The sequence below is a fragment of the Pistacia vera genome, unplaced genomic scaffold (genome assembly GCF_008641045.1).
Source record: "Pistacia vera cultivar Batoury unplaced genomic scaffold, PisVer_v2 Contig525, whole genome shotgun sequence".
Taxonomy (NCBI): domain Eukaryota; kingdom Viridiplantae; phylum Streptophyta; class Magnoliopsida; order Sapindales; family Anacardiaceae; genus Pistacia; species Pistacia vera.
The window spans coordinates 526,259-540,758 of NW_022196363.1; the positions used below are offsets into that span (position 1 = coordinate 526,259).

General features: G+C 35.1%; 2 protein-coding genes and 1 non-coding gene across 5 annotated transcripts; 2 read left to right on the plus strand and 1 right to left on the minus strand.

Annotated features, from left to right (window-relative positions):
• The first annotated feature begins 1,657 nt into the window (after positions 1-1,657).
• On the plus strand, positions 1,658-7,178 carry LOC116106999 (protein LONGIFOLIA 2-like). 2 transcript variants are annotated; one of them, XM_031393312.1, is made up of 6 exons: positions 1,658-2,054; positions 2,181-2,439; positions 3,058-3,110; positions 3,189-5,168; positions 5,248-5,398; positions 6,136-7,178. In XM_031393312.1, exons 2-6 carry the CDS (start codon positions 2,289-2,291, stop codon positions 6,939-6,941), a joined length of 3,141 nt encoding a protein of 1,046 aa, XP_031249172.1. In that variant the 5' UTR covers positions 1,658-2,054; positions 2,181-2,288; the 3' UTR covers positions 6,942-7,178. The 2 variants fall into 2 exon arrangements, with proteins under 2 accessions (XP_031249172.1, XP_031249171.1); XM_031393311.1 differs by lacking the exon at positions 1,658-2,054 and having other exon boundaries at positions 2,083-2,439.
• Positions 7,179-10,014: 2,836 nt separating this feature from the next.
• LOC116107003 (transcription initiation factor TFIID subunit 8-like) lies at positions 10,015-12,158 on the minus strand. Of its 2 annotated transcripts, none has more exons than XM_031393320.1 (2): positions 11,891-12,158; positions 10,015-11,639 (listed from the first exon to the last, which is right to left on the minus strand). In XM_031393320.1, exon 2 carries the CDS (start codon positions 11,510-11,512, stop codon positions 10,376-10,378), a length of 1,137 nt encoding a protein of 378 aa, XP_031249180.1. In that variant the 5' UTR covers positions 11,513-11,639; positions 11,891-12,158; the 3' UTR covers positions 10,015-10,375. The 2 variants fall into 2 exon arrangements, with proteins under 2 accessions (XP_031249180.1, XP_031249179.1); XM_031393319.1 differs by having other exon boundaries at positions 10,015-11,644.
• A 960-nt stretch (positions 12,159-13,118) lies between these two features.
• TRNAT-CGU lies at positions 13,119-13,190 on the plus strand. The gene has a single exon. It is a non-coding gene; the product is annotated as a tRNA-Thr (tRNA).
• Positions 13,191-14,500: the final 1,310 nt, after the last annotated feature.

Sequence of the window (14,500 nt, forward strand, 5' to 3'; positions counted from 1 at the left end):
ATATTGATTAGATGCCTTTTGGAATAATTGTACTTGGTTTAGTAAAATTGCAAACAGAGAATTAAATGCATTTCATAAATTAGGTCGGACCCCCACTTTCTAAATCTTAAATATGCTTAAATTTCTGATAATGGTTAGCAGATAAGAGAGATAGAGATGGATTTATATTTCTGGGATTTGGATTCATTCAGTATATTTCTTAGCTGTTTCCAATGGTTTGCTTCAATCTTTTTATAGATATTTTTATTTGCATCTTTTCTAATTCTAATTGAAAATGATAGGACACTACCATGTCAAGAGCATTTTGGTAATATACATTTTTTTTTTTTTAAATAATTTCACGAACTCATTTTATGGATCCGAGTTTTTGACAACTCTGTAGACTGTAATCTTTGAAAAGTGAAAAACAATGACCTTTAACTTTACTCAACTGTTCAATTAATTTTTTTATGATCGGGGTGTCCGAATCAATTTACGCTTATCTTAACTAATCTTTTGAAACCTTAAAACTATCGGTCGGATAAGAGTTTCAGTGACCACCCCTATTAGCAACCGTGAGGACTCAAACTAAAGAGACCATATTAAATTCTTCTCTTGATTTTTTTACGAGACTCAAACTTAGAAAACCATATTAAATTCTGTTTTACTCTTTTACCATAAAAAAAAACAGGGGTGGTTATCAGTTAACTCTTTAGGTTCTTCAATTTCCTGGTGAAAAGATTTTTACCCTAGTCATGGAGAGAGTGTTATAATTTATGATGCAGAGTGTAGGTTCTATGAATTACAGGCTAAACCTCTTGAAATAGAAATGGAAGATACCTTCCAAGGTATTACTGTCAGGTTCTCTGAAACTGTTTTGTCTTTCCTGTAGAATTCTGGAAACCTAAGCAGTCAAACAACTTATAGCATTGATCTCTAGACTTAATTAAAAATAAAAATTACCAGTCTCATTAATTTTTTTTTGATTTTTTTATCCGAGCAATCTATTAACCTAAGGTAGAGGCAGACATAGCAAATATGCTTTGCAGTGGTATAATAAAAACAATCAGGCTATGAGAAATTACAGAAACATTGTAGTCACAGTGAAGGAAGGATTGGGCTCACTATTAATTACAGTTAAGTTTCTAGAATTATCAACCGCTACCAGAAGAGAAAATTAGCAGAGAGAAAAAAGTAGAAAATATGGTATACAGTTATACACTACAGGTCTCCAGGGAAAATGAGAACGAAAGTGTATAGGAAAATTATACACATATTTTCCCTAATAGTCCAAAACTGACAGTCAAAACTGAAAAGATTAGGAATCTGTTGGAGGGATTGGTTGAAAAGAGTGTATAGAAATTAGAGCTGTGCAGACTTTCCAGTACATAAATCCACTTTCTTATTTTTTTCACTACCTGACAGACTCCACATGAGAGGTCCAGAATACAGACCCACCAACATTATTTTGTCCACATGGAAATGGTAGAAATATGACCATAAACTTCACCAGATCTAATCATCACCCACACATCTTCTTTTTTCTAAACTTAAACTAGTAATATACTTCAGGATTATTAGACAAATACTCATTCATTCATTCTCCTCATTGAGATTTTCACATGCAACTCATATAAAAATGAGAGAGAGAGAGAGCCAAAAGGCAGTGTGAGGAAACCGCAAAAACATCTCTTCTTGGGGCTGCAAAACTTCCCTGCAGAACTCTCATTTGTTAGTCCTTCAAAGGTGGGGGCTAGTTGGGTAACTGTTTTTGTGTAGGGTCCCTTGATATTTCATCATTTTTGTTCCTTTTGGCTTTCGCAGAGGATATTGTCTGCCTAATTCTGTGAAATCCAAAAACAAATTTTATCTAACTCCTCTCCTCATGGTTAAAGAAAATAATGTGGGGCTCTGTGTATCTCTCTTTTCCCTTTAAATCACCTCCTTCATTCTCCTGTGTCATTCACAAAATTCTCTGAAACTAGTAAAGATAAAGAACTCTTAAAGAAAAAGCCTGTTAAGTACTTATTGCATAGAGAAAATTTGCCTACCAAAGCAACGGTTGGTTTTAACGTGTGAGTTGCTGTGAAGATGTTATCATATATGACCTCTCACCTTTGAATAGTTTATGCTAACTTTATGTCAGTGAATGATGTTATGTTTTGAAGCTCTAGTACAAAACTTGATGATATTTCTTCCAGGTCTCATTTGTTCTCAGAAATGGGACGTTGAAACCACTGAGGGAGTATTGTAAGCTGCGAAAGTCTTGAAATTTTCTTGTTTGTTCAATTGAAGAGAGGGTGTTTAAAATGTCTGCAAAGCTTCTACATTCAATATCAGATGAAAATCCAGATCTGCAGAAGCAGATTGGATGCATGAATGGTATCTTTCAGCTCTTTGACCGCCAACATTTCCTGAGAGGCCGGCGCATCCACCAAAACCAGAAGAGGCTTCCACCTGGTATTTCCTTTTACATTCATGGAGATATCTCATTTCAAGTTGTCTAAATTTAAAGTCAATAATGTACTTTCTTGGTTGGTTTCTGCACAAAAGTACGGTTATAGTTTGTGTTGCTCTATGTTTCTTTTACCAATTTCTATAAAGTCGAAGCATCTTAGAGATAGCAGTTGTGTTTGTTTCAGTGATGTGTTTCATATCTTTTGCAGAAGATTAGTTTACGTTCTTTTAAGTTTTGTGTGAATAATTCAAAGTTATTAATTTCTTGCTCTTCTTCAACGAAAGGGCACATATATATATATCAACAAGGACTCCTACTTAACTGTTTGCATAAAATTGCCCAAGTTTAACACGAACAGACTTGAGCCCATTTTGTGAAATACTACGTTTTTTTTTTTTTTTTTTTTGTTATTATTTGTCCATTTTTTTCTACTTTTGGTTTTCTGGATTTAGTTATTTAATTTCATTATCGCCGTTCTAGAGTTCTTCTGCACTGGAAGTATTGTCATAGCTCTGTCAATATTATATTCAGATGAAATTACTTTGCAAGCTTGAATGTGTACTCAACTACTTGTATTTCTAATTTCTATTTCAAGAACTCATAGTTGCGGTTTTCTCCAGGTCAAAAAGATAACCATGGAACAAAGTCCAAGATTGCATCACAGCCACCAACAGTAAGGATTTAAATCCTTAATTATTTCATCCCTGATGGTAATTGAAATTACTGAAGTTAATGTAACTAACAATTGCAGGAAAAACATGTCAAGAAGGCCATGAAAGAGAAACAAAAAGTCTCAACTGAATCGTCCAGAACCTCATTTTCATCTTCCTCTTGTTCATCCAGTTTCTCATCTATAGACTGCAATAAACAATCACAGGCAGAACCAGCTTCTTATGGCCAGTCATATCTAGCACCAACCCCTGTTCGAGAATTGCCCATATACCAACCAAATGATTCTTTGCAATTAAGGCGGCAACCTGTTGATATCCGAAATGTTGTAAAAGACTCTATGTACAGAGAAGCTCGCGGGGTATCAATTAAAACTCAAACCAAAGAGAATGCTGGGGGACAAATCTTGAAATACATGGATTCTCCAAGGCCTTTGCAGCAGCCAAAACCTGTCAAGTCCAGATTCTCGGGTGTCAATGAAGAATTTCGGGTTCTTGGTAAGCTGAGAGAAGTACCGAGGAAATCCAGTGAACATAAGGATGGTTTTGCAGTAAAGGATGCTCCTCGGTTCTCTTATGATAGTCGGGAATCACGTGAGGCATTTAAATCCACCATGAAGCTGAAAGAGCTCCCAAGACTATCACTTGACAGTAGAGAGCGCTCCATGAGGGGCTCGACTGCTGAAATGAAATCAAATTATCTCCTAGGTGACCTGCAGAGGGGTAATTGCAACTCTCACGATGTTCTGAACCAACAGCAAGAACCAGGAAGTTACAAAGGACCATCTAGTGTTGTAGCAAAGTTGATGGGATTGGAAGCTTTTCCAGATTCAATGTCAACTGATGGGAATCAGCCGGGTCATCGGAAAACAGCCTCATATGGTGAAGGTGATTCCTTCTCAAGAATTTCAAGAACTGCTGATAGCAACAACCAAAATCGAACAGGTGGATCCCCAAGGAATTCTACAAAGGAACCTGCATCACCGCGGATGAAAAATGCTGTTTCAGTTAAGAAGCCCATTGCAAGCTGCAAGGTTCCTATAGAGCCTGCTCCATGGAGACAATTTGATGGGAGCAAAGGTCAAGTACCAGCTTTAAAGAGTCGAGAAACTCAGACTAATGCCCCAAACTCCTCTCTTTCAGTTTATGGGGAAATTGAGAAAAGGTTGGCACAACTTGAGTTCAAAAAGTCTGGGAAGGACCACAGAGCTCTTAAACAAATACTTGAAGCTATGCATAAGACAAAAGAGGTGTTAGAAAGCAGAAAAGGAGATCAAGCTCCAACCTTTGTGCCTCGAACAGCCAATAACGACAATATTGATCAGAGCTCAAGATTGACAAATTCAAAAAACCAAAAAGGTGTTAACCCAGCATCTGCCACATTCAGAGGGACCACTTCTCCAAGAAGTTTTAAATCCCCAATTGTGATTATGAAAGCAGCTAAATACATCGAAAAAGCCAGTTATTCTGCTTCCTCGGTAACTCTACCTGAGAATTTATCAGGTCTCCAAAGACTCCGCACTGGTGAATCTTCAGATGGCAGAACAGATTCTGTTGACAAGCAAACAGCTAAAGATCCAACTCCAAGAACTATTCAACAGAGGGAACCTTCGAGCCAACAACTTCATCTTATAAATAAGAATGCCAATGCCAAAACTTTGAGATCAGCACAAACTTCAAAGAATCCTCAACTTACAGCTGGAAAAAGCAAGTCAAGAGCGAGCTCCGAACCCATGAACCCAAGACTGCAACAGAAGAAACTTGTGTTGGAGAGGCAATCTCATTCCACAATGTCATCAGATTTCAGCAAGACTACAAGGCAATCAATAGAATCAGGTTCTCCACATAGGAAATCTAGATTGCAATCGTCACAGGTGCAGCAAGGTGATGACCAAATGAGCGACATCAGTAGTGATGCAAGAGATTTAAGTCACCAATTTGATGCTAGTTCTCTCCAGTCTGAAAGCAATATCAGCACAGCCTCGCATGTGGACATTGAAGTCACAAGCATTGATAGATCTCAGAAGATTCATGGAGGCTTCTTCCAGCAACATGGCCAAAAAGTATGCATTAACACTTTTGCTTATTCCGAAATTAAATTATATAGATCATTCATTAACAATTTTCATTTCTGTCATTCAGGATCCAGCACTGAGGTATAACGATGACAGGTCAATGGCAGAATCTACAAAAACTGGTCCAGAACAACCAAGTCCTGTCTCTGTTCTTGATGCAACATTCTACAGAGATGACCCACCTTCTCCAGTGAAAAAGATATCACATCCATTTAGAGGTGAGTCTCTCATATCATTTACACTTCACTACATTAAACTTGAATTGATTTAAAGATTCATCGTTTGAGATGAGAATAAAACAATGCTACAGTGATCAACACATTCCCTAAATCAATAAATATTGAAAAGGGATTAATTCAGTCTAAATTCTAACAAACAGCATGAATGCAAACAAGATTGCTCTTGAAAAATACTTTTATATCCATCAGAAGAACAATAACTTCAATATAACTATTGCAAATAAAAAATAATAATAATAAAAATATATGAAATATAGTAGTTCTGGCCTGACTTTAACCTGATCTCCCAACTTAGCAGCTAATATAGGTTCTATCGTCTTGCCTCAACGGCCAGCAGATGACATGGGTTCAATCTTACTTTAGAATAGTAACTGCTGGTTCACACAGAAAAGTTTAACTCCATTTTTTTGTGGCATTTAAAAGAATTAAAGAGGATTATAACGTAGGAATAGTACACAGATCATACCAATAGACAACAAGAATTGTTAACTGCACACACTTCAGTCCTTACATTAGCCAAATATAAAAGAAACTTAGAAAGATTTAGTAGGCAGATTATAACAATAAATGACTAGAAAATACAAATTAACTTGTCAGCAGACGATAACAGGGAATGCTGAGCAAATCAAGACAGAGAACTACTCATTGCTATAGCCATATTTGTGGCAAGATCAAAAACTACTTCATGTATTGATTTTTTTTATTTCTTCCTACAGATGTTGAGGCCGTGAATTCTAGTGAACAAGAGTGGAATCTAGCAGACCTAAATCACTTATCCCACTGCAAAAAACCCAGTTTCAGCTCTGAGGATTATAGAAAAGTAGAAAACACTCAGCACTTCGTTCCGAATCTTATGCATATAATCCCCAATCATGAGAAATCTATCATTGATGAAATTGCACCCATCCATGAAAGCACAAATCCAGACCACCGATACATTTCAGAGATATTGCTAGCATCAGGTCTCCTTAGAGATTTTGAAGCTAGTATCATGACTATTCAGCTTCATCCATCGGGCCACTTGATCAATCCTAATTTGTTCCATGTTTTGGAACAAACCGAAGTTAGCTCCAAGCTTTTAAACAATGAATACGAAGGTATGAAGGTTATCCATTCAGAACCTAATCCTGAGAAAGCTCGGAGGAAACTAGTATTTGATGCTGTTAATGAAATTCTAGTCCAAAAGTTGGTGTTGGCACGTTCTTCCAAGCAATGGTTCTCGGCCAGTAAGGCTACAAAAGGATCACGAAGGCTGCAGCTTCTAAGAGATCTGTGTTCAGAGGTAGATTGTCTACAAGTTAAACAATCAAACTGCAGCTTAGATGATGAGGATGACAGTTTAAGGCAAGATCTTATGCATGGATCAATGAACTGGACAGGTTACAAGAGTGAAATTTCATGGATAGTTTTGGATGTTGAGCGGTTGATCTTCAAAGACTTGATAAGTGAGATTGTGCGACATGAAACAACTGGTTCACAAGGTCAGCCTGGTAGGCATTGCAGGCAGCTGTTTTCCAAGTAGTGTTCTTGATAAAATAGTTTTTAGTTTCCTCTCATCTTCTCATCTCTCTCACTAATTAGAGGAAAAGAGTTTTAAAAGCTTGGTTGTTTTGATTTTTATGTCTAATTTCTTCAGGATTAAATCAGAGTAATCCTAGGTTGTAAATTGTGCCTTAATAACCATGTAAATCTCCACTAGGAGCTTATAACATACATGTAAACTAGATATACACCTAAATATAAACTTACTTTCTCTGAATGTCATTCCAGCCATGCTCTTGAATAAATAATATGCGACAGGGTTGCAGCACTTTCTACTGTTACTACTGCTGTCAGAAGAAGACACAAAAGAAAGATGTTTTGTTAAGTATTAGCTCAACATGTAAACTGAGCTAATCCATTCGCTTTCAGCTAAAATAACACACCCCTAGCTGATATTTTCTGTACACGAACACCTATATAAGATCTGCCTAAACAATTATGTTCAGAAGCTATAACACACCACCAAAATGTTGCTAAAATGTTTTTACCACAAAATATATTGATTGAAATAAGGCAAAGCCAATGGTTAAAATAAACAAAACAGAACAAAGATGTCCTAGAAAGCCACTATCTTATCAGGTAAAACACACAACCAGCCTAACTCACTACTTTCAGAATACCCATAAGATCTGCTAAAAAATTACTTTCAGGAGCTGCAACTACCAAAAGGTTGCCTTTACCTTTCTCTTCCATTCACCGGTAAACTATATAATCACCATTTGGTAGTAGTAAGGTAATGTCAATGGTGAAAATAAAGATAAAAAGTGTTCCCAACAGAAAAACCTCAGCACAATTGACAGTAGGCCCAACTACATCACATGACATCCAAGAAGGCAAGAGTTCATTTCCATAAAACTCAGAATTCCAAATGCAGTAGCACCACTAAATTCTACAATTAATGGACCTCTTCTTGTTGAGAGGAGTCACAAGCTAAAACTATGCAAGAAAAACGATCAACAATATACTTATACAGAACATAAGACCGTATTTCATTCAACTTTTTATTTAAAGAACATAAGACCATATTCAGTCAACTAATATTTAAAGAACATAAGAGTTTGTCCCCCAATTAAGATCAGCTACGTACTACATACATCAAAATAATCTTTTTTTTTTTTTCAAAATGATGACTGCATAAATGTAACTCTCAGACAAAATATTTAGATGCAAGAATTCAAGAACTCAAGAAGCTATGCTATGGGGAAATTTATGATTGGTAAACACAAGAGTTTTAACAAAAATACATTCTTCACACTCATGCATCTGTCAGAATAGTGATATGATCCTTTGAATGAATACCTCAATAACAGAAATAACTCACCATATCATAGAGAGATTCAACATAAACAACACTACAATTTGAGAATTTAAAATAACAAATCTTAAGAGAAAATTGAGTTCAATAAATGTATTGACAGCAGTTTATACAAGCCAATTCTTCACACTTGTTCATCTGACATAATTGTTGAAAGATTTTAAGTTGAACAACACTCCAATCTATCTAAGAACTGAAAGTGAAGTCATATTCTGAATGAAAAGAGTGATCTGACATAATAAGACAATTACCAGAATAACTAGAAAAACATTGGTTGACATATCCAACAAAATGTGGATTAACAGATTACCACATCTAAACACCACAACTCCTGGCTTAAAGAGAAAATAAAATCTGGCCCAAATTTCAGAAAACAAACCACATTGCATGCTGATAATGATAACAGGGAATTCCATAGCAAAAATTGATACACCACTCAGAAGAATAAAGAAACTATCTCCAGAAAACTCAACAAGAACTAGAGGATATAATTACAAACTCAAAAAGGTATTAAAAGAAATGTACAACATACAAATACAAACTACATTTTATTCAGAGGAGATTAAAAATTTTAAAAACTTCAACAAGAGACTACCGGAAATCTATCAAGGTCACTAATCAAATCTCTCTTTGCCAAAGAAGAGGAACAGAAATCTCGTTAAAGATGCAGAAAGAAGTCAACAACATAAAAAGATTTCAAGCAAAATTTAGTTTTTCCGTTTCTTTCTTAACCTTTTTTTCTCCCTTGTTGAGCTGAGAGTCTGAGATAAGTAGCTCTAGAAAAAGTTCATGTAACTAGAATCTCAACCATATTGCAAGAACAACTTCCAATGATGCATCTGTCAAAACTAAAGTAAATTCCAAACAGATTGGGTGGATAGTCCAGCAAACTTTAAAATTCTTGGAGTTTCCAAGGTGGCAACCAGTTAATATTCGGGTTTTTTCTGGTTTCAACATTCCCTAGTTAAATCACTAGCTCTTTCTATGCTTTTTCAAATGAAAAGTTGCTCTTTCTAGTTGGCATCATTGTGACGATGAAAAGTTAAAATCGTTTTCCCTACGTATGTTGAAATTAGCAGTAAACCAGATGGGATTTCTCATTAACGCCTTACACCAATGGAGAAATCTCTCTCCAGAAATTTTCCTCAGCTTCTGCAAGCAGATTTCTTATTGGTTCATACATAGTGCAACAGTCTATAATCATTAAATTCTTAACTACTCAGAAAATGGTCATATCTTTAGGTTCATCAATATCTAATTAGCTACAGCAGTCCTCACATCTCTCTAGTTCCTGTATCTATTTCCTAAAGCTAATGATTCTATTCATCTATCATAAATTCTTTACTATAGTTACCAATCCCAGTCCAGTAAAGCATCTATCCTAGAATGAGCACTCAAGAACTCAGATAGTTGTGCTGGATGATCCAGCATACAACTAAAACCTGAAAAAAATACCATAAATTTTTCATTGCAACAAAAATGTAAGCACAAATTTTAATTTTTTTTTTCCTTTCAACAATAACAAAACCATTTCAAAGTAATAGTTAATTTTTTTATGTAACATTGATGACAAAAGTTTAAGCAATGTGCCAAACACTTTTATCTCAGATATTTGTAGTCAATCAGGGAAACGCATGAAATTAAAAAAAGTAAAGTTAAATAAACTTACAAGAAAATGGTGCCAACTTTCTAAAATTTTTCATTATTTTGAAGAATGGAGTTACCATATAGCCCAATGTTCATTAAAAATAAGATCAACATTATATAACTTTTACAAAATTCAGTTACAATCAGCACATTAGACATATGGAGAGCAAACACAGAACAGAGCCAACAGTGGAAACATACATTTATCCATTCACTCTAAGATCATAAACGAAATAACAAGAATTCAATTAAAAGAATCACTGAGAGGGTCTATCATGGAAACTGACATAAACCTACCTCAAGAACTTGTTAGAGTGATTGCATTTCCCTCTAGCAGTTTGTAAATCCATTCTAAAAGGTCAATATGCAGAAAATCATATGTCCTTGTCTTTGACTAAGCTGAAACCAAGTTTCCTAGGGAAGTATACAAACTCTAATAAAAATAAACTATTTTACAACTGAGCCAGTTCCTGGGTATTCTCCATAGAATCCTTCAGGATTTTTTCAGCTCGCCTTTTCTTCTCATCCTTCTCAACATCCTTGCAAAACCAAGGAGCAATCATCTCAACATCCCTGTGCTGTGGACCCAATTTAAGCGGCTTACTCAATGACTTCTTTCCAAGTCCAATCTTAAATTGCACAGCAGGCCTCTGGTTCATAAGAACCTTTTCCTGTTCCTCCTCAGAATCACACAACTTATTCTTCATTGCCTCAATAGCTGGAGCAAATGTCTGCAGCACTGAAACGTGATTAACCACCCCACAGTTTTCTGCAACAGGAGTTTTCGAAGCTACTTCCTTTGAAAGCTTAGCTGGAACAGCCACAGAAGATACTTCCTTTTCCTCAAAATGCAGGGGTTCAGAAAGAAATGGATTACTTTCAGCTGCCTGTTTATCCTTAGGATTGTCTCCATGGGCAACTGACGAAGGTCCTTGTGGTCCACTGCCAGAAAATTGCTGCTGCAAATTCAACATAGACATTTCCATCTTTCTCTGCTGCCTTCCCAGCTCAATCTTTTCAGTTTCAGAATCAGTTTCTCTCCCATTCCGAGTGGGCAATTGAAGATAAGTCTGAGGATCAGGGAAAGCAGGCAGCCAAGCTGGAATGTGTTCATCAGGAGGCTCCTCTCCAATTTGCAAGAAACTGGATGATAGCTTTCGATCTTTAACAACTGGGAAACGTGGTATAGAATATGCAAATGGGATTTCCTGAACTTCATTAACATACTGAATAAGCTCCCGAACTACACCTGAACTTGTAAGACAGTGATCGATATCAGAAGCACCTAAAAACCCTTGCGTTGACCCCAAATCTTCTAATCCTTGAAAGATATCGAAAGCATTAACCTCAGTTCTACCAGCTAAATTTGCATAGAAATGTGCAGTCTTTCCAATATGATGTATATACCGCACAGCAATTTCAGACAATGTTCCAAGAGCAGACTGTTGAAAAGTCTGAAACCCCACTCTCTCGCATACCTGTGCTACGGCAATCTTGGCAATCGCTTGGGCAAAGTCATCGCCATCAGATTTTCTCTTTCCGTGTGATTGTTCATGCTTACTTCCACTCTCCCCACCTCCATCGCTCATATTCAACTCCTCATATCACTTCTTTGCTCCTACTATTGTATCCAAACTCCACATTCTAGTCCAAATATTCCCCGAAAATTCACATCAATCACCCGCTACTCATTACTTCGTCACCCGTTCTTTCTGACTTTGCTAATAAAATCCAAAAAGAAAGAAAAGCAAACATCAAGATTCCGAATCATTTCAATCTTTCATATCACATTAACAAACAAAACCCCAGAACAATAATGAAACCAACTCTAATCAAGAATCCATTCAGAAGCAGAGCTCAATTATCTTTTCTTGCCACAAAACCCCTAGAAACTCCCACTCACAAAACCGAAACAAAAGTAACAATGGTTCAAAACAGTTGACAAAAAAAAAAAAGAAAATGCTTACCAGTCAACTCTAGCGATTCCGTACTACTTCCAGCATTGAAGAAGCAGAAATTCAGCTCACAACAGCAGAAATCAGGTCCGATTGGACGGCCGAGAAATAAACCCTAATGCTAAGGGGGTGGTTCTAACTTGTAAATAGAATCTTTTCTAAAAATTTGAAATTCTGTTACGTGGGGTTTAAGGTGTAAACAGTGAATTAAAAAACCCTAGAAAAATCTTTGGATCAAGAAAAAACAGAAAGAGAGTGAGCGAGCGAGCAAACGTGTTGAAGATGGAACTGACTGAAGAGGGAGCCTGAGAAGGGTCTAATTTTTATAGACGGAAATGCGGGGTATGGGAGGAGTGATAAGTACACGTCGGTAGGATAGAAACTCCATCCTGCCTCTGCCACCTGTCTTTGCTTGGTTTAAGATTTTGAAAGGGAAAATATCACTAACTCCCTAATGTTTAATTTTAGTTTCTTTTTTTAGAACTTAATAATAATATTGTTAATTGATAGTGAAACAGAAAATTCTAATAACATCTCATAAGTCATAAGGGTTATTGTTAACCATCCTCAAAAGTTTTTTTTTTTTTTTCATTGAAATGTCCTAACCAATTTACGTGTAGTGAGAAATCGAATATGGAACTGTAGGTTAAAATCATGTATAACCCCTTTGGCTCATTCTTACATTTGGGCTACTTATGCGTGGGCTATAAGAGCATTTTGAATTTTTCATGGTTTAAATAACTATTAAAAATCTATTATACAATATTATTCTTTTATAAAAAAAAATATTGTTAAATATAATTTAAGGGTCTCAAAGGGTTATTATTATTCATCTTTGAAAGATAATGAAATAGGAGTAAAAATGAGGTACATCTTATTATTGTGGTTTTGAATGAATTTAAGGGGAATAAATGATAATTTAGGGATTGTATTTGTTTTAAAAGTTGTACATGTTTTTTATATTTCATCGTCGCCTTTGAAAGATTAGATAATAATAACCTATTACAAATCAACACCTATTAAAAATTTCTTTTAATTTATAAGAAATTATTTTTTAGAATTTTAAGATCAACAGAGAGTTTACGGCGTAAAAAAAAATAAAAATGTTGAAAGATATGATTCTGATTAAGCCATTAACGGGTGATAAAAAATTAAGATGCATTAATCGAGAAAACAAATTGATGAAGAATCAAAACTAAAAAGTACAAAATAATTTCTTTTAAAAAGGCAATCAACAGCAGCCTCCGTAGCATAGTGGTAGTGCGTTCGCTTCGTAAGCGAAAGGTCGCGAGTTCGATCCTCGCCGGGGGCTTTTATTGCACTGATTTATTTAAACGTTTTGCTCGGCCTTATACGTGGAAATTTAGATACGGGCCGCCCTTTCTGAATTCAAGGGTCCAAAGTTTTTTATTTCGTGGCTCACCACCCTTTATTCTTATTAAAAATATGAGAATAATACTTTTATTAGAGTATCTACAAACGATTCATATCACCCAAACTTTTTATTATAAAGGTTTTATCTATAAAAATAAGAGTTTAATAAACACTTTATTCTTTAAATATAAATTAAAGAACAAGTTTGACCCTCTAAATTAAGATAGTCAAATTTCATACTTTATCCTATTTTATTTAATAAATTATAATTTTCTATGTATTTCATTATTAATTCTTTCTCATATTAAGTCCCTCTCATATTTATTAAGCCTAATTTAAAGAGTTTATTAGATTTGAATACAAATTTTATTATTTATATTTAGAAATTAATAAAAATATTATTTATTTATATAAAATATGTTCTTTAAAATAAAGAACACCATTAGAGATGTTATTAATCACACTTTTCTACATGAGATTCATAATATGTATATATATGGTATATGTTGATCTCATCACATAAAAAAACTATATTTTAGTTATTTGAAAGAATATTAATAGACTTACATTTTTAAGTTACCCTTCTTATTCCTTGCAGATTAATGAAGCATGCACTGAGATAAATAACCAGTTACATTAATATGACTTAGTACTTATAAGTTATTTTTGTTTCGGGGGAGTTTCCATGAGAGGAAAACACACATGCACTGAATCAGAACATGCCTTATAGAGTTATGTTGATGAAATTAATTAAAGCTTTAAAATTGTGCAGAAAACAGCAGCTGCCATAGTTATTTATGTATAATTAACACTGTATTCTCTCATTCTTATCTCATATTTCATGATCTTTTTCCTCAGTGACGAGCTGTTTGAGGAACTTGTTATTAGTTTGTGTACTTATATATACATATAAAATAAGATTTCAGGTATTCCTCACCATCAATCAGCATCAACGACAAAGCATGCACATATGCGATTACATCAAGTTCAACCTTCGGCAAAAGATAGGCAACATACATATGTACAACATCAAAATAATTGACCTGAATGAAATTCACGCTCTTGCTGTTGCATGCCTACCTATATTTACATTTAACTCCACAAGACTAGTTTCTGAAAAAAAGACTTCAGAATTAATCTCTATTTCTTCTCCAGTAACGCTCTCACTTTCAACCTCTAATTTTGCTTTCAATGATTCATATTTCAAGCTGTTTGCATGACTCTGAAACTTATTAATTCATCAAGCTT